The sequence below is a fragment of the Helianthus annuus genome, chromosome 13 (assembly GCF_002127325.2).
Source record: "Helianthus annuus cultivar XRQ/B chromosome 13, HanXRQr2.0-SUNRISE, whole genome shotgun sequence".
Taxonomy (NCBI): domain Eukaryota; kingdom Viridiplantae; phylum Streptophyta; class Magnoliopsida; order Asterales; family Asteraceae; genus Helianthus; species Helianthus annuus.
The window spans coordinates 90990786-91011756 of NC_035445.2; the positions used below are offsets into that span (position 1 = coordinate 90990786).

General features: G+C 35.4%; 2 protein-coding genes across 2 annotated transcripts; both read right to left on the reverse strand.

Moving 5' to 3' along the window:
• Positions 1 to 13274: 13274 nt before the first annotated feature.
• On the reverse strand, positions 13275 to 14455 carry LOC110902961. The gene is made up of 3 exons (XM_022149242.2): positions 14303 to 14455; positions 13758 to 14015; positions 13275 to 13683 (listed from the first exon to the last, which is right to left on the reverse strand). Exons 1-3 carry the CDS (start codon positions 14306 to 14308, stop codon positions 13558 to 13560), a joined length of 390 nt encoding a protein of 129 aa, XP_022004934.2. The 5' UTR covers positions 14309 to 14455; the 3' UTR covers positions 13275 to 13557.
• A 135-nt stretch (positions 14456 to 14590) lies between these two features.
• LOC110902959 lies at positions 14591 to 15692 on the reverse strand. The gene is made up of 3 exons (XM_022149241.2): positions 15376 to 15692; positions 15081 to 15179; positions 14591 to 15002 (listed from the first exon to the last, which is right to left on the reverse strand). Exons 1-3 carry the CDS (start codon positions 15671 to 15673, stop codon positions 14638 to 14640), a joined length of 762 nt encoding a protein of 253 aa, XP_022004933.2. The 5' UTR covers positions 15674 to 15692; the 3' UTR covers positions 14591 to 14637.
• Positions 15693 to 20971: the final 5279 nt, after the last annotated feature.

Sequence of the window (20971 nt, forward strand, 5' to 3'; positions counted from 1 at the left end):
AGCTTTATCGCATTGTTACTTCCTACTATTCACAGTCGTAAATCGGTTCGCGTCGATAAACGTTCGATTACTTTGATTCTTCCCTGATTACAACACTTACTCCACATAATACAAATAAACATAAAATCGACTAATTACAGTCAAAGTTGACTTGGACTTTGACTTTGACTTTGACATTCGAAAACACGGGGTGTTACAGCATGCTAATTCTTGGTGGTTTGATTCTGGTGATATGGTTCATATAACCAATTCTACTCAAGGATTCCTTTAATCGGGAGGCTGGGAATAAGCCAAAGAACAGTTAAAGTGGGGGATGATAGAGAACTAGAAGTGAAGGCCAAAGGAACTTTACAATTATTTATGAAAACTGGTTTATGCATTAAACTTTATGATACCTTATATGTTCCTGAGGTAACTCAGAACCTTGTATCAGGACTAAAGTTAGACATAAACGGTTTTGATGTTTCTCATGGTCATTACAAACTCTCTATTCTCTATGATTCTGTTGTTTATGGTACTGATTCTTGATGGTGGTCTTTATAGATTAGAACTAGATGAGGACTTTTCCAAATCTTTTTTTGTCATATAATATTAATGAATCATTCACAAAGATGAAACGAAAATGAGACTTCGAGACTTCATCCATGTTGTGGCATCAACGTTTAGGCCACATCTCACGATAAAGATTATGTAACGCCCAAATTTCATTCATACAAAAGTTACCAAAAACATAAAAGAATAAAAATACGACCGATATGAACTTTGCATGTTCTTAAGAAAAGCCTTGGTCAAACTTAAGAATTAAGCATTTAAAGCTAGTTACATAATATCCAACATTTACAAAAGATGTGAAACATAATTCTTTAGGTAAACCCTTTTACTACTAGAGATAAACTACCTAATATCCAAAACCATTTTGACCCACTTACATAAATAAGTTCGGAAGCGCGTTGATGGCATTATAGAGTGTGTATTTAATTGCCTCGACAATGGTGCATAACTTCATATCTAGTTTTCTTTCCCCATAAATGCTTACCCAATTTCCACTAGGCGATAGCACGCGAATGACCTTCGCCTCACGTTGGATTTCCGCATGGTATCGGGATAACCAATCAATGCCCACTACTACTTTGAATTCCCCCAAAACCATGGGTATAAGGTCTATTTCGAATTCTTCATTCTCTATATTGATCTTACAGTTTTTACATACCTCGTGTAATAAGTAGTTCTTGTTATCCGCTACTTCTACTTCTAAAGGTATAGGCATTCGTTCAGCTCTAAAAGAGGGATGGCATAAAAGTTCGTTTGATACGAATGATCTACTGGCCGTGGAGTCAAATAACACATTCGTGGGTATTAAATTAATTAAGAAAATACCTGATACAACATTCGGAAGAGCCTTAGCTTCTTCGGTCGTGATTTGAAACACCCTTTCCCGAGCCCTCGGGATTTCATCTTTCTTTCCATCCTTTTGTACCTTTTACTTGAGCTTCGGGCAAACAACCTTGACATCTATAGTAAGGATGCTCTTCCTGACCGCATTTATAACATCCCTTCCTTCCCAACAAGCATTCCCCGGGTGTGGAGTTTCCCGCAGACCTTACACTGAGGAATGTTGCTCCTTATTCTTTCCTTATCGCTATTGTCTTGAACCTTGGTTTCTTTTGTAACGCCTCGCGTTTTTGAACTTTCTATTTATAGCATAGTGGGTTGTACTTTCCTTTTCAAACAGTTGTACTCTCATTCTATCCCAATTTGTATTCGAGACTTTGATCATAATGAAAAATGCATTGGTTTTTAATCATATTCTTGTTATATATTCATGTTATGTGATTACACGTTAAAACACGTTAAACTATGTTAAACACGTAAAAACAGTGAAAAGACATATTAATCTCAGCTCTCAAATCCATCGTTGCCAAGAGATTACCCAAAACCGTACAAAATTGGGAATTCGTATGTTAATTCGGTAAAAATATCGAAATTTGGGTTAAAAATGATAATTACAACATTTATTAATATTAAATAATTAATTAATATTTTAAATTAATTAAATAAATAAATTATATTTTTTTTTATAAAAATAAATAAACATTATAAATTTTATTAGTTTTTAGTTAGTTTAAACTAACTAAGTTAATGAACCCTTGGTAATCTTGAAGTTAACTAAGTTAGAGTATAACTTTGTTAGATTTTATGTAGGAGTCACTAACTGAGTTAAAGAACTCAGTTAGATAGGTTAGTGTCAAAAAAAAGGGGGATAAACCCCAAGGAACCGGATAGCGTGGGACTCGAACCCGCGTTGAACCGTCCAGCAAACACACGACTAACCAATCGGCTGGGAATGCCACATCCAAACACATATGGAAATGTTTAAATCTTATGCGCTGTTTACGTGAGCCTCCCATTTCCATTTGAACGATGAACCGCCAAACCGCGTCTGTCCATTTTGATTTCCTGAAATTCCGGCAATCAATCCCGAGTTGATTGACCGGTTATTTCTTTTAAATGGCTGTTACCTTTTTATCCGACCCTTCCAAAAACTCGACATCCTCGAACCTCCTATAAATACCCGACATTCCTCACCGTTTCACTCACCCCCATCTCGATACCTCTCTACCCTCAAACCGGAACCGACGCTCTCTGTTACGTATTCTCTCTCAAACCGCCGGAGAAGACAACCACTCGCCGGAACCACCGTGACCCGCTGAAGAAGACGACCGGAGCACTCGACGGAAACCACGGTTCCTTTCTCTGGATCGGTATAACCCCCTTCCGACTCCTATAAACACCGAACCGATTCCCGAAACCATCTTCGTCGGCCGGAGTCTCGCATCTCCGCCGGGGTTCGACCACCACTCCTAACCGGAATCATCGGAGCACCACCGTGCCGCCGTCTGCTGCCGTCTACCACCGCAGTAGTCGCCGGAGAAGAAGCCGGCTCCGGTAACCACCCCGATTTCCCTCATTTCTTTTCTTTGTTTTTCAGTTACTGTTATATTGTTATTATTATTATTATTATTATTATTATTATTATTATTATATTATCCTTATTATTATTATTATTATTAATATTATTATATTCTAAATCAGATTCATTTATTATATCTATTATTATTATTAAAACAGAATTATTAATATAATTATTTTCATTATTAATTAGCAGAATTTTTATTATGTAAATCCGAACTATATTTAATCAGAATTTTTATTTATATTCAGAATTATCATTTTAAATATATATATATATATATTAAATATATATATATATATATATATATATATATATATATATATAAGCAGAATTTTTGTTTTATATATTTTCAGAATTATTATGCAACAAATACATTTTTATTATAAATATTATCAGATTTATCTATGATATTGAAATCATTATTTATATATTATATACCATTTTAGTAATAATATTTATAACATTTTAATTAAATCAGTAATATTATAATAATATACAAAAATCAGTATTTATTGTGATTTACTTGTTAAATACAAGATATATAAAATAAAGCATATTGTTATTAGAAATGTTATATAATTTTGCCTTGTTATTTAAATAAACCCTAAATTCCCAATATTTAACAAATACTCAAAATTAATAGGGTAAATCTCTTGTGCAACGACACTTGGAACAATCCTCATATTCTCTTTCCAAGAAATACGCAACGCACTCCAAGGTGAGTATACATGACTCATTTTCGTTTTACACTTTTTGGGTGCAATATGTATTCCTTATCAAATTACACAACACATTAAACATTTTATGCACACTCGTTCCATACTCTATGTGACACACTTTAATCATGTTAGACATGTTATGCTACTGTAAACACCTAATGACTATGTGTTCATTAACTTTGCAAGCCTCCCCTAACAATGGTAGCGCTATAGGTTGAGAAACGCCCCTCCTGTTCTATGAGCAGGTATTGTTAGGTTTAACTATGTCAAACATACTCAAACTCGTTTGGGTACACTTTAATTGCGTTAAACTTTGGTTTGGACACATAGAGTAACATCGTTTCGAGTATATACTGTTTACATGATATTGTATTTCACATTTGGATATGAGTAAACATTTTAAACACGTACTATGCTATGTATGAAAACTTGTATACTCGCCAACATGTTTTTGTTGACATTATTTTAATACATATTGCAGGTTGAAAGTACAAGATTCAAGAATCAAGCTAGGATGAACTCTAGAAACCCACATAACATTTGAATTATTGTTGAACAATATGTTGTATTGTTTGGAACTATGTATTTCACTTTAGAGTTTATGAAATGAATTAAATAAATTATTGTCACATTTAGTGTTATGTTGTTTTGAGCAATTTGTTCGTCTCATCCCGATGTTTCCGCCATCGGTTGGGGTGTGACATCTTTAATGGACTCGAGCTTATGAACTTTTCTATTGATCCCTTCTCTCCCCTTTCTATTTGTCGCTTTTACTCAATCTCCCTATCTCGAGCCCAATTGATGAGCTTGCTCAAGGTTTCACACTTTGAAGGGGTGATGAACTCCCTAATATTTTTTTTTAAATTACACCATATAAATGAGTATTTTATTCTTTGTTACGTGATTAACAATGTCTAATGGTAAGTAATAACTAAATTGTTAATCAAAACCGAACCGAAATCAACCAAAATTGAGTTAAGTGAAAATTGATTAACCAAAACCCCAATTAACCAAAACCCGTTATCGATTTTTTTGTACCCTCATTTAACCAAAATGAACTAAACCGAACCATTCATATTTTCATATATTTCTAGCTTTTATACTTTCGGTTCATGTATTTCATATTTATACCCTCATTTTATGTATTTATACCTCCATTTCATTTACCTATTCATCCATTTCATGTATTTATACCTAAATTTCATGTATTTCAAATCAAAAGTTTTAGCCCAAATTTGGGTTTGGTTATTAATCGAAATTAAATGAATTTAACCAAAACCGTCAACTAAATAAACCAAACCGATTAACTGAAAACGAATTGGTTAATAAAATAGACTAATCAATGACCTCGATTTCGGTTGAGGATAATAATCTAACCAACCGAACAATACATATCGTGGCAATGTATGTGTATCTCGCCGCATCGCACGTGTACCTATCATTCATATTTTCGAATATTTATAGCTTTTATACCTCCAGCTCATATATTTCATATTTTATATCTCCATTTGATATATTTATACTTTCATTTCATGTATTAATACCTCAATTTCATATATTTTTAAGCAAAAGTTTTAGCCCAAGTTTGGTTTTTGCTATTAACTAAAACTAAATGAACCAAACCGAAAACCGTCAATTTAATCGAATAAAATAAACCTAAGTGATTAACCGAAAACCGATTAGTTAATAAAATAGACTAACCGATGACTTTTGTTTTGGCTTCGGTTGAGGATAATAACCGAACTGACTGAATAATGCACACCACAATGAAATGGATTACCCGATTACTTCGCCTTTGATGTATATATACCATAATAATGCTACAATCTGTATTTTATGAATAAGAAAACTACGAAAAACGAGTATCGCAATGCGATGTGTCGCTCCCGCCGCATCGCACGGGCATCCTGCTAGTATGTATGCATGTTCGAAAGTTAAAACATAATTGATTAACATTAAATGCACTCTAGTAAAGCACGTGTAGTGACTTGATCGTAGAAACCAGGGTATCGGTCCCTGACTTGACCTAATGGGCCATACAACAGACGGCGCCAACTACCCTGGAGAATATGGTATGCCATGAAGCCATCATCGCTTACGGAACTCATTTAATACAAATAATACTTGTACTAGGTCAGTGGTGAGTCAGTGGCGGACTCCTTGTCCTATGAATACTCTTCTTAGGGAGAAACGTGAATGGAAGCTCTAAGCTAAACAACACGACAACACAAAGCTCTTAGCTGAAGGCCGTCTAATTGTAACAAAGGCAAATAAATGAAATGTCAGATTCATTGGACCCTAGTAAAGCTGCTGCACTGCCATTAGTTTTGTTTGTTAGACCATGTGCAGTGCTCTAGCCCCATAACCCCCATAAGGGGTTATGTGAAAAAGTGAAATGGGAGGGGGGGGGGTATATAAAATCTCATAACATGTAAGTATAGTGGTCAAGCTCCATAACCCCTAGCAATCATTACTTAATTATTATTATTTTTTTATTTTTTTATTTTTTGAATTTAAAATATATAAAAAGATATCTTCTTGCGTCCATTTTTTGCTTAAAGTAGTCATACTTATGCTCAAAATCTTTGTTAATGCGCAAAAATAACCTTTTGCTCATCTGAAATCGGCGCCTAAAAATGTGGGGGCCGTTAATCAGTGTAGGATCGAAGTAATCTTTCATTAGACGAGCGTTTGCGGCTTCACAGTCTCGCACAATATATTCCCTTCTCAAGATATGGTGTAGGGAAAATTATTAACATGTTGCATGGCGTTAATCGTGAGGGCACATGCACTCGTAACCACTTCATCCTCCTCTGCAGCTTCGTTATGAGCAAAAAAAATTGTGGTATAGATCGATGAACGAATCTTCCGACGGAGGTAAAGACATTTTGGTAAGGAGTTTGAGGTTTTTGTAGAGTTGGTTGGGTGTAGAATGTGTTTAAAATGTTTTATGTGTATGTAAATAAGGTTTTTGTTTTGTTTTGTTTTGTTTTTTTTTTTTTGACATTTTAGCAACTGTCACAACCCCCGACCACACCCTTGACGGGAGCCGTGAATAGTCAAGTGGTACCGGTGGTTATTTCGAAAATATTGCAGCGGAAAATTTCATCAGGAACGTGAGTTAGGAAAAATATCAGAGTTTAGAAACACCGGAATTTTATTTATAACCAATGAGAATAAAACCCATGTTTTACAAAGGTAGCTTTTAATAAGGGATAAACCCGAATACAGAATTTCTTAATTTTAATTGATAAAATAAGCCACTTCTATAAGCCTTTCGGTTCCGTATCACAACTCTTATTCTGATTTACTATAATCACCTTAAACGCGTTTAAAAGCATTTTATCAGCAAGAAATACTGGTGAGATCATTCATTTTGTATAAAAAGACACAATATTGCAATTACAGCATTAAGAGTTTTTACATTTGTTTATATCTTACTATTACTCATAGGTATTTGTCACTAGGCAATTCCTGTGACTGTGGTCATATCATTATTGGCCATTCTCCCAACTAGTGAAGCTTATCAAGTAGTGTATACAAAACCCCACATATTGACATTAATTTCTCAGTAAGAATACAAAGACTTAATCACTGTAAATACACTTAGAAGACATTTAGTGTTTGGAAAGAATTTGATAAAAAAAGAATGACTCATCTTGTAGGTCTATAGTTCTGGATTTAACAGGCCTCCTGATTCTAAGCCTTCTGATAGTTAAGCATCTACTTATAATTCTGAATCTTTTGGTAATTAAGCATCTATTTTGATAGTAAGTTTATAGTTTGGAGCTTTCTAATGGTTAAACATTTAGTTTAACAGAGTAGAATACGTATTAGTGTAAAACCAAATCAAACCTAACAATGGTCATGAGATCAAAACCATAACGTAAGTTAGCAAAGTATAGCCTAATTCAGGCAGCACTTTGGCATTCGTTAGTTGGTTCCCTGATCGATCGGACAAAATATCTTATCGGTGATTGTTGGTTAGAACACCAACGTATAGAGAGAAGAAGTGAAGGAATGAGCAAGGAAAAATGAATCATAAGCTTCCTATTTATAGGTAAGGAATATGTCTTTCTTTTCTAGGAAGTTTCATATATACCTTCCGTAGATAAGCCTTCCCTAGATAAACGTTCCCTAGATACTAGCTATCCGTATACCCCTTTCCCGGTTGTTATCTACCCATACATACCTTCCTTATATATATATCTTCCTTATATACCTTCCTTATATGTTATCTACCTCATAAATACCTATTTAGATGTTTAGTTATTAAACTTCCTTAACCGTTTTGTTGTTAAATTTAACTGCTTAACTAATTAATTTAGAGAAAAATGCCCGGATAGTCCCTGTGGTTTCGCCTTTTTTCACCTATAGTCCCCAACTTTCTAAAATTACCTGAATAGTCCCCAAGTTTTCAACTTTCGTTCCCGGATAGTCCCTGAAATGGATGGGGGTTAATCTTTTCAGTTAAGTGGGTGTGGAATGACCCAAATACCCTTACTATAGCTGTATATATATATTTATGTGGGTCCCATCATCCACCCTACCCCTTTCATCTTCCTCACAATTCACCCCACCACCATCTTCACATTTCACTACCACCACCATACCACCACCATCTTCCCCACACAAATTTAACCATTAAATAATAGAAACCTACCCACCCACCCCACCCTTTTTCCTGAACATAACATGTTACCGGTTGCTGTTCGTTTTTCCGGCGAGAATTTTCAAACAGCCAGCTAACCAATTAAACCCCCATTACACACACATTTATTTCACTTTGTTAAATCAAACCTCTAGCACCTAATTTAGGAAACCAATCTCATTTCTACAAATACCTCTACAACTTTCCACAAACCACATCAAATCCCAAAACTAAAAACTACTTAAAAATAAATAAAATGAAACAGACATGATAAAAACAATCAATAAAACCAAAAAGTCACAAAACTTAGCTTAATTTCACATAATCCATTGCTACAACAACCGATTCTATTGTATTAGCAGCCGCACGAGCGTTTTGTTCTTCACATCCCTAAAACGTCATCTTCTCCAAGACCCAAACCAGAAACACCACAGTCCTCCTGCTCCAAATCGCCGGCGACCGACCTTAAATTCGCCGGAGACTGAACGTAAACCCGTTCACAACAATGGCATCTGTGATTTTGAGGAACACCACCGCATCTTCATCGCTAATCAGCGATCCCGTTGCACCAACCACCGTCACCGACAACCATCCCGTCGCACCAACCGTCTTTGGTGGATTGATGTTAGGGGCGACCTTGTTCGAGGCCTCAACGAAAGTAGCGTCGCCGGATAACGCATCGGTGGCGACCTCCGTGGAGTATAGGCAGCGGATGGTGGTGGATTAAGTGGTGGTTGATTGGCTGAAGAGGCAATGGTTGGAGGCGGTAGGCGGTGGTTGGAGGCAGTGGAAGGTGGAGGCGGTGGCTGAGGGGTGGAGGTGGTTTTGATTGTAGCAACCAAGGTGTCGGCCGGAATTTTTTGATGTTGGTGGAGGGTGGTGGTGGTTGCAGTTGATGTTGGTGGTTGCAGTTGATGTTGGTGGTACAGTAGTGAACGAGAGAGAGACAGGAGATATAGATTTATAATAAACTATGTGGCCCCACTGAATTATTATTTTATTTTAATGACTTAATAGTTATTTTTTATATTAAGGGTATTTTAGTAATTTCACACCTATTTAACATCAAAAACTAACCCCCATCCGTTTTAGGGACTATCCGGGAACGAAAGTTGAAAACTTAGGGACTATTCAGGTAATTTTAGAAAGTTGAGGACTATAGGTGAAAAACGGCGAAACCACAGGGACTATCCGGACATTTTTCTCATTAATTTACTTTAACTGTTTAATTAAGTAACTTACTTAGCTGATTAACTAACTTACTTAGTTTACTTAGTTGTTAAGTTCCATTAGCTATTAAGTTTACTTAACCACTAAGCTTCCTTAACCGCTAGGTTTTCTTAACCACTAAATTTTCTTAACCGCTAAGTATTCTAACCGCTAAGTATTCTGGTTTAGTAACCCAGGTTATAAGTTCTAATTTCTAGATACAATGCAACTCGTATTAGTATATAAACCTAATTCAAACTTTAACGATAATCACGAGATCAAAACCTTAACGTAGATGACAAAGTATACCCTTATTTAGGCAGCACTTAAAATCCGTTGATTTGGTTTCAGATCAATCGGACAGGTTATCTTACCAATGATCAGGGTTAACACAGAGCAGAGTTTCGGGATCTAAAACGATAGAACGAGAGAGAGAGAGAGAGAGAGAGAGAGAGAGAGAGAGAGAGAGAGAGCGAGAAAAAGAGATTGAAATTGAACAATTTGAAATGTCCAGCATCTGCTCATTATATAGGCGAAATTGAGGGTCGTCGCGTCACGCGGCCAGCTTTGCCAATCCCCGTCGCGTCACGCGGCGGGGTGAAATAGGGCTTAGGTGTGCTTAGTCACCACGTAGGCTTGCCACGTGGCAACACGTGTCTCCAGGAGAAAAAGGAAGCACCGCGTCACGAGACCATCCTTTACACACCTCGTTGCGTAGCGCGACGATAATCAAAACTTGATTTTATCGTTTTTCGTGCTGGTTTTCGCCGTACGTGTTTTGGGTTTCGATTATGAATTGTTATGGGGCCTTTTTGAGGGGTGTTACAACAACAGTCATATATCAAGACCCTCCCAATTTGAAGCCTTTATGCACATCGCGGGGCTGGAAAACAACAAGCCATAGCGCCGCCGGGGGGGGGGGGTGTTGTTACCAGGTGCGATAGGGAGCTATGGCGGGCATGGAGCTCAGGTCACTACACACGACCTTACAAGGTGAATTGTGCATGTCGGTTCTTTGTGTGTGTAAAATTAAGTAGTTGGTTCATTTCTAGTGAAAGAATGTAGACGATTTCAAACAAACAGAAATATCATGCTAGTTCATTTGGTGACCTTAGAAAGAGGAACATGATCTTTTATTTTGATCAATTTCACAAAGACAAAAGATTGTGGCCTTATGTTAAATGTTTAACAACGATGATGACCACCACAACAAAAACCGTCGAAAATCACAACACAACGAAGACAACAACTTATTCTAAAAATTAAACTTTACCAAAAAAACTTTACATAAATGTTTATTTAAGAACATTATATGAATTTATATAATATCTAGCCTTCATGTTTTTTTCTCTGTCTTATTGTTGCCATCCTCGTTATCATATATGTTGGTTATATACCCAACTCCAAAAATATCTAGGCCATAATGATTAATTGTCATGTGTTAGACTCTTAACTTCACAAAAAAAATTCCTAGAAACGGTAAGAAGCAATTCATCACTTTCAAATATTTATCTGGTGTACTCCGCAATTAAAAGATTAAGAGTTCAAATTCTACGATGTATAGATTGTATATTAATCCTAGAAAATCTAGGAGTTGATTCTAAAAAAAATTAAAATATTGGCTCCACACCTGATGATTAATTCTTCTTTCAGTATTTTTTTAATAGGTACAATGCAAATGTTTAAAGTAGAGGTGCAGAAACCAAGTTTATTTCTAAACCTGTTTAGGTTTGAACCGCTTTCGGTTTGGTTAATAAAAGTCAAAACCAATTTTTGTTGGAACCGGTTTTTTAAGTGGTTTCAAACCGGGTTTTGACCGGCTTCAAGCCAGTTTCAAAGTATAGAGTTCTAACCCGATTTTTGTGCATCGGTTCTTGACAAACCGGTTTCAATATCAATTTCGGTTCCTGAGCCGTATTTTTGTGCACGTCTAGTTTAGGTCCCCTAAATTAATGGACCCTTAATTCTGAAGGGCTCCAAAAGAATTTGAGTTTGGCTAGTCTTTTCAAAACTAATAGTTTACGTTATCAGATGGAACAAGTTCTAATACTAATTACCTGCTACGTAGATAATGTTGCTGAGCAAACTGGGCTTATAGACATGTCTTCGTATAACATATTTAAGTCTTAGTATTTTAATAGATAAAAAGGGCATATAAATCACTAATCAATAGTGGTCTAGTGAAATTTATGATCGCCTTTTAGACCGTAGGGTATAGTGGGGCTTGAGTTGGGCATGGGTTGACACGTGTAATTTCAAAACTCAATTCTCAAACCCACTTTGAAGGGGGTACGGTGGGCGTGGCTTGGCTGGCGTGGCCAAGCCACATCAGCTTTTTTTTAATATATATATATATATATATATATATATATATAGGTAAAAAGTATGGTACAAATCCCACTATCGTACATTATGTACGCTACAACTACAGCCATACACGTGTCCTGATTCAATTTTAACAAATAAGGGTATACCAGACATCCTATTCTATCATTTACGACAGCTAATCATTGAATCACGTCAATTATGGTGTTCGTTTCATAACCGTTCCATATAAGTATTCTTCTTTTTCAATTTCGATTGCGGGGGTTTGATTGATTGATTCCACACAGAACGGCCATTTTTGCAGAGATTTCTTGAATCGTCATTTAGTTAAGTTTTGGGGGTTTTTTTTATTTGAAGTTTTTTTTATTATTAGATTTATAATCAGAGGTAGAAGTTAAGTGTTTATTGGAACTAATTGTTGGGTTACTATATCGCATGTGTTTTTTTATATATCGCATGTGATGTGTTAAAATAAACCGACTAGTAAAGGAATGGACAGGTTGCATAAATTCGCATGTTTAAATATAGTCATTTCGCACACAATGAAGTTTGGTATATAATTTCGCAAATGTAATTCTAGATTTCGCAAACTTTAAAGATGTTTATCAATTGCAGCTTTTGATTTCGCATTCTTTTATGAGTAATTATTTTTATTTTTGCACTGTGTCTTTCAATTATTGAAATCAAATAATTCAGTTCAATAATTGATTTCAATAATTCATATCAATAATTTTTTTATTATATATTCTATGTTTTCATCACTATTGCAGACATGCAATTAAAAAATGGCAGATCTACCAACATCCTCAACTTCTTCTTCTTCTGAACCAAGTATCAAGCAGGTTTTGAGGAAAAGGATTCAGCAACAGATTCAAGAGGATCAATCTTGTCAAGAGATGTTGGAGGCCAACATTTCTCGTGTAACGGAAAACATGAAGAGAAGACAAGAAATTCTGAACATGTTATCCCAGATGCAGGTGAGTAGTCTTAAAGAAATTGCAGTTATGTTTATGGTGGATTTGGGTGAGAGGGATGAGAAACAGTTGAAAGAGTTGGCTGGTGCAATAACTGTATTAAGATGCTCTATGAAGATGAAAATAGAGTTTCTTTCATCTTTTGAATGAACTTTTGTTTTTTTTTTTTTTTTTTGATGTATGTTTTGTTCCAATAAATTTGCATGTTTTGTTATGTAATGGACTTTGTATTTCGCAAATTTTTAAGAATTCAATGTGAAACATGCGACTTTCATACAAAACACATGCGAAATAAAAACAAAATTGGCAATTAAGAAACACCAATATATGCGATATTAAGAAGAGAACTAAAGCAGTTTGAAACAGGTGTAACAGTTGAAATATGTAACATAAATACATCATCAAATGTAGTTTAGTTTCCCCTGCCAAAATATATTTTCATCCTTTCTGGGATTTCCTTATCCAGATTTTTCATATCTCTCTCTTTGTCTGGCATTTTGTCGAAAGCATTGGCCATTTTAATTATTTTAAGACGATGCATGTTGTGTTCTGACAGAATGATTTTGCTGAGATATCTTGTCCTTAGGAGATGAAGTTGTGCTTTCTGTCTGTTGTTTACTTCATCTTCATTCACAAATCCTGTCGCCCATGGTTTTTGGTCACCTTTGTACGTTTCCAGGTGACGCATCATAAACACTCCACAGTCTACGCCGTTATTCTTCGTCCTCCAATCCATTTCTTTTCTTTTCTTTCTATCACTGAGGTTGCAAGTTGTTGTATAGCCGGTGTTGGTTTTAAAGCATTTTGTAGGTATAAAACCAATACCCTTCTCTGTAACATTGTAACATTGTGTTAGTAGCTTTTACATAAAATATAACATGTATAAGTATAGGGTTTTGTATTACCAGTGTGTCTGGGAGCCCCTTGTATCTTTCCTTAAACTCTTGTTTTGCAGCTGAATTGTCAATCAGCTCAATTACGCCGGTTTTTAAGTTGAAGCACAACACATAGAAGTGGTCACCTTGAAGTACGGGAATAAACACCAGGTCAACCGATTCAAGTTTTTTTACCTCATATCTATTTAACATGTCTTCAAAATTTGAGGCAAATATTTTGAGTCGTTGGTCATCTGTGTATTTCTCCTCGTCGTAAAAGATATCCGGCTGTATGTTATGTAACAAGAGTCAAATCCATGAAAACAATGTACCAAATGCGAATAGTGTATGTACCAAATGCGAAATTACAACAGAGGGAGAAAGGCAAACATTTGATTTTTTTCACATGCGAATAGTATATACAACACATGCGAAATTACAACAGTATGAAAATGTTTCAAAAGCAAAAAATTCTGCCATAATACATGCGATTTAGATATAAATAGTTTGCGAAATCATTTAGTATGCAGTTAACTTTTAGAATTTCAAATGACAAAATGTACATGAAAACATACCATCATTGTGGAAAACAAGAAGAATCTGTGTGGTGATGATTTTCTATCCCTTTTCTTCTCTTCAAGGTTTAGAATATCTACAAATGCATCTATCCCGTTCGATGCTACGTATTGTTCCCTGAAGAAGCTTTCAAACACAGCTTTGAATGTTGAGACCTCAGTTTTTGATCGGTAAAACTCTTCTCTGCCAGTCATAAAAATAAATAATTAGTTCTTGTTTTGTGTATATTTTTATTAGATTCTTGTTTGTTGATATATGTTTTTCTACTTACTGCAAGCTTGCATAGGTAGCAAATGTGAAGCGGATCACACTCAATTCTTGGGTCAAGAGTGCTTCATGCATGTTCTGCACATCTTTTTTCACCTCTTATTCTTGCTTGTTCTATTGTCTTGTAAAGCAGTTCGTTTAAACCTTTTGGTATAACTTGTTTTGGAACTTGCTTTGGCTTTGTGTTTTTTCTCCCCCTAGTTTGTTTTTTCCCTTTATCTTCTTCCAATGTTGGCCCTACGCTCAAAACCAACTCAACTGAATGCAGTTCTTCAGCAGTTACCTGAGGGCATTCAGGTTCCATTTCCTTTTCAACTTCAACGTCCGTATCGAGTTGTGGGGGGTCTTTTTCCAGCACTTCTTCCTGGACCTTTTGTGTAGATTCTGCCAAGTTCACTGTCTCTTCGTCAACAGTTTCATTTTCACCAGTTTCTGCATGCCAGAGTAATTTAAGATATACAATAATTTATGATGTTTAATTTTTCTCAAAAAGTAAAGGGTTTTTATTACCATTGGCAGTTGTTTGGTAAGCATATACACCCGGTTCCACTGTTTGAATATTTGCAATGAGGGTGTCTGTGACTCCTCCATCATCTGGTTGCAGTGTACCTATAGATCCAAATTATTTTATTTAATACAGCATAATCAAAATCGCAGGAGTATACATGACATTGTGTGCGAAACCAAATCTGAAATGTTTTTCATAGTATCGCATGTGTTTTTTTATAGGTTTCGCAAATGCATATTTTTTAGTGAATTTTTACATTATATCGCATGTGTTAATATATGAGTTCGCATGTGTTACCTTCTGATGCCAATTGTACCAAAACACTGGATATTACTTTTTGTGCTTCTTCATCCTCTCTACCTTCTTTGTTTGTATCAACTTCATGATGAACCTCAGAAGTTGGGTTTTCAGGTTCTTGATGAACAGGAGAGGCTGCAGGTTCATCCTCTTGAACCGGTTCAGGTGGCAGACAAATGGGATTATTCTTAAGCGTCTGATCCCATTCCTTACAAGCATTCATAACCTCAACATCCCAAAAACACTTAGTTTTTGCCTCTGACACTAAGTTGTTCATCTCTTGAACATCTCGAACCATTTTAAGGTATTTTTTGACATTCGCTTTCATCTTTTTCAACAGATTCTGTAATATCAACATAGAAGTTAAATATAATTAATTAAGTTAAATAAGTTAATTTAATATTTTTTACACTTACCTTTTTGGCTGCTCTTGAAGCCTCTAGTTGTTGTTCGTGGGCCGTGTCATAGATTACTGACGGTGAAAATGGAGCAGGAGTGTTGCAATAATCCATCATTTTCTGCGTCTGCCTTCCAACTTCAAAGTCAATGTTCATCTGAGACATTTCATTTATTTCAAAACTGAAATTCATGAAATCATCGATGTTCTCGTTATCTTTTGGCTCTGCCCTAGTTTCTTCGTTTTGTACTGCGCGCGCAGTCCTTCTTTTGTAGCTTATTGTCGTGTCAACCGGTGGTCGTAGTGTATAATCATCCTCCGGAGGACGCTCTTCTTCTTCATTCTTTTCTTCATTTTCTTCTTCATTTTCTTCTTCTTCTTCACTCTCACTTGATATCCATAGAGGTCCGTTATCCGCAATATGTTCTTCGACTTTATCAATCTCTGAAGATGTTATATAACGAATAACAGGCATCTCCACGGCTTTCTCAAACAGGTTAAACCTTTTGTTGTACTCATGCGTGTAAAGAAGCTGTATAAATCGCAAGATTATTTAATTATATAAAAGAACAAAATAGTATTTTTAAATATGTTATTAAATGTAGTAATGCATACCGTAAGAAAGGCAACAGGTCCTACGAACTGTATCTTATAGTTCTTCCAGCCCTCTCGTGTCCGGCGCAAGGTTTCGAGTAGATATGAGCACCAATCTAGATTTTTTATTTCCTCAACAGCTTCTACTCCAAGCAGACATCTATCATTTTCAAGTGTTGCCTTTGTAATCTCCGCAAAGAATGTCATCCAGTACACAAGGAAATTTAATCTAAACAGGCTCCCTCCGTCTCTTTGATTTTCCATTGTGTCTGCAATTAAGCCATGTGTAAGTCTCCTGTTTTCCCCCCACTGGCTGATGAATGTATTTCTGATAGCATTTCCCGGTTCTTGACTTTTTTCAATTTTCTCTTGCTTTTTGACTTTTCTCTTATCAGCTATTATTTCAACCTTCTTTGGACCCTTTGGTATTCCAAATACCTCGTAAACTGTGTCCGATGTTATTTTTATTTGGTGTTTTCCTACGTTTAGCTTATCGAACTTCTCGTCAAAGTTTATGGCTAGCCAATATGCCAATCGTGTTGAAATATGGTTGATGTTGATATCAAGAATAGCTCCAAACCCCATATCCCTAACATCATCAAGCTGTTTTTTTGAAAAATCTTCTAACAGTATCCATATATGAGTTAGGTTGACATCGCAGCAGTATTGCTTCATTGCTGTATTTGAAGAACTCCCTATGTTCTGTCTTAGGTTGTTGCCCCTTTTTTGAATGTTTTTTTGTGACTATCTTTGATTTTTTTTATCTTCCTTCTTCTCATGCTTTTTCTTTTTTTGGGGTGGTTTAACAAATTCATCATCTTCTGAACTTTCTTGAATCACCAATCTCTTTCTATGCTTTTAATTTTTATCAAACTTGATATTGGTCCTTCGAAGTCTTCATCAGATTCTATTTCTACAAAATCGCAAGCTATAGTTAAAAAACACTTACAAAATCGCATTTGTCAGCTAATCATGCACAACAAGTCATCCGTTCGCATGTGTTAGATATCATTTCGCACGTTTTATTTTATCAATTTGATGATTTCGCATTTGTCACATAAGCATTACCTGAACAATACAACTAACTTCTGATATAAAATCGCATTTGCATTTATATCAATTCGCAAATCTAATTTAACCTAAAACAAAAAAACAACACAACTAACTTCTGATATAAAATCGCATTTGCATTTATATCAATTCGCAAATCTAATTTAATCTAAAACAAAAAACCTTCTACATACCAGCTTTTATCATATGAAATCGCAAATATCAAAAAAAGCACAACAAAACCCTATATGATATCGCACATCCATCAGTATCATTAAGACAACTGCATAAAAAATTCAAAACCTAACAAATAAATATACTAGTAACAAACCCTAGCAAAATTGATGTTGTTATCAATATATAATGTTATAAAACTTATATGTTTAGTTAAAACGTTAATAAACAAACAAAATCGCATTTGATTTTATAGCACCTGTATATTACACTTTAAATCGCAAATGTAAATTGATACCTGGATTCATCTTCTTCGATTGTGGTCTGTCGTTGTTTGCTTTGCTTCTTTTCTCAATATTCATGGAATCGTAGTTGAAATCGTAATGCAGAGTAGCAGGTAATCGCAATGGAGAGTAGCAGGTGATGTTTTGGAGAAGGAGAATGCTTTTGATTTTGGGTTTACGGTATGATTTTTGAGTTATTTTGTGTGCTGATAATCAGGGGTTTTGTTCTCGCTATGGACGATTCTAACCTTGGCGGTTTCTTTTACTACTTTTATTTTGATTAATTTAATTATTTAAACACGCGCTTTTAATGAGAAGATCGTACGGTTGTTGTTGTAGCGTACATAATGTACGATTAGAGCATTTGTATGATAACCGGCCTCTATATATATATATATATATATATATATATATAGGGTAAGGTTCATGCGAGAACCACCCTTATTGCGAGAACCGCGAGAACCAATGTGAACACAAAATAAAATCTAAAAACATCAAAAAAAGCACTCAAATTTTTTTTTATTTTTTTAATATTTTTTAAAAAAAAATTCGCTATATTTCGTTACCATAAAAAAAACTTTTTTTTTTCGAGTAACAGTTATCCATGCACATGTGCATATGCATTATTACTTCGACAAATTCGGTAATACATTATCAGGAATAGATAATTGCACTTTAATTTACAATACCATTGGTAATACACTACTTTTTACATTATCAATATTCAAAATACACAAATGCAACATTAGGTATAACCATGATATAACGTGTTTTGGTACAAAAAGTTTGTGATTTTGAATGGAGAAGTAGGCCCATATACATGTTTTTTGGTTAGTTATATCTAGTGGTTGATGGTTTGGTTATAGTTGTCAATTATGATGTAATATGTTGATTGGATGGTATAAATGGTGTTTACATACATGTAATAAAGTGAAAATATTGTTAATGGTATTGTATTATGGATGGTAGCAGGTAATGGTATTGTATTATGGATGGTAGGAGGTAATGGTAGTGTATTATGGATGGTATGATAGATGAAAGAGAAAGTGTATTCAAAGTAGTGTATCAAAACGCCTTATTTAATGTTTAAAAATATAAATGCACATGTGCATTTCTAATATTGGTAATGTAAAAAGTAGTGTATTACATATGGTAGTGTAAATGAAAGTGCAATTGTCTAATATGTGTAATAAATTACGGAATTTGTCAAAAAAATGACAAAAATGCACATGTGCATGCTTGTGTATTATGGATGGAATGATACATGAAAGAGAAAGTAGTGTACCAAAACAACTTATTTCATGTTGATACATGTAGATGCACATGCGCAATTTCTAATATTGTTAACGTAAAAAGTATTGTATTACACGAGGTAGTGTAAATGAAAGTGCAATTGACTATTATTTGTAACGAATTACGGAATTTGACAAAGAAATGATACATATGCACATGTGCATGGATAACTCTTACTCGAATTTTTTTTTTTTGAAAAAAAAATTATTTTTTTTAATTAACAAAATATAGCGATTTTTCCAAAAAAAAATAGTAAAGAAATAAAAAAAAATTTTGGGTGTTTTTTAGATTTTTTTAGGAATTACTGTTTGTGTTCACACTGGTTCTCGCGGTTCTCGCAATAAAGGGTAGTTCCTAACGGATCTTTGTCATATATATATATATATATTTATAACCAAAAACCACATAAACATACAAATTAATATTAAAATAAACATACAAAATAATTATCAAAATAAAAAACTATCATTCTTCGTCGTCTTCGTCAATTAAGGCATAAAACTAACCCTTTTTAAGTACTAATGTTGGAAAAATAGTGTTTTTGTCTTCCTTTTGTATTTTCAGGATGAAATGAGCTCAAAATCACAAAAGAAGCAAAAAGACTACTAATTCTACCATAAATACAAGAAAAGGAACAAAAGTGGACTGCCCGGACCCTCAACGGCACCTCCCAAGGCAAAGAAGAAGAAACAGAGTCTGAACACGCCCCGTGTCCAGCGAACACGGGGGCGTGCCCAGGAAGCAGCAGAAAAGACAAACCAGTAGAAGCTTCCATTGCCCACCACGGGGCCGTGTCCAGCGAGCACGGGGGCGTGGTGAAAGTACAGCAGGCGCATTAATTGTAATTCGCAATTACAATTAATGAAGAGAGAGAGTGTCAGGCGGGCACGGGGCCGTGTCCAGCGGACACGGGGCCGTGTCCAGCCTTCTGTTCAGCCTATAAATAGAGGAGCTTGGCTTCATTCTCTCTCATCCCTTGGCACACCACCTCTCTCACACCTCATCCACCACCCACCACCACCATAACACCATCATCCACCACCATCATCCATTGTCCATCGTAGAGTGTGTGAGTCGTCTCGGGATCCAAGATTGATCGTAAGATTTCTTGACAATCAAGGCCATGTTTGCCTAAGTCTCTTACCTCACTTGGTGAAGACAAGTGTTTAGTATAATACTTTTTATTTTTAATCTTTTGCACTTTTTATTTGGTTTTGTATTAATGACTTTAATAACTAGTTACTTATGTTGAAGGTGATCTTTCCTTATCGTTTGTCCGTGGTGTCTTGGCATTATTTTACTGTCTATATAAAATAAAAGATTTTCACCATTCATATCCCCACGGTCTATATGGAGGTATGTTGGCTACCTGGTCGGGGGTTAAGGGAACGGTTTGGTAAGGGTCTTGCCCTTGTTCAGCGTTTAGAGGTCCTGCTTGGGACCTGGGTCAAATTTAGCAGGATCTCTTTCAATGCCCATAGGTATTGGATGGCGGGGATCCAAACTCTTTGACCCCCTCATAAGTTAACTACTATTAATACTATAACCCGGCTATTTAGGACTGTATCCCTGCTGACTCAGACTACTTAGCCGAGGGTAACGTCACCGCCAAAAGCGGGGCCTACCATAATTTGCATTAATAACTTAATTCATTATCTTTCAATAATCCGACCCTTTAGGATTGTATCCTTGCTGACTCAAACTACTGGGTTGAGGGTAACGTCGCCTTCAAAAGAGGGGCCTACTACAATAACTAAGATAATCTCTTAAACAAGTGCAAAAGTGCGAAAATAATCAAAGGTTA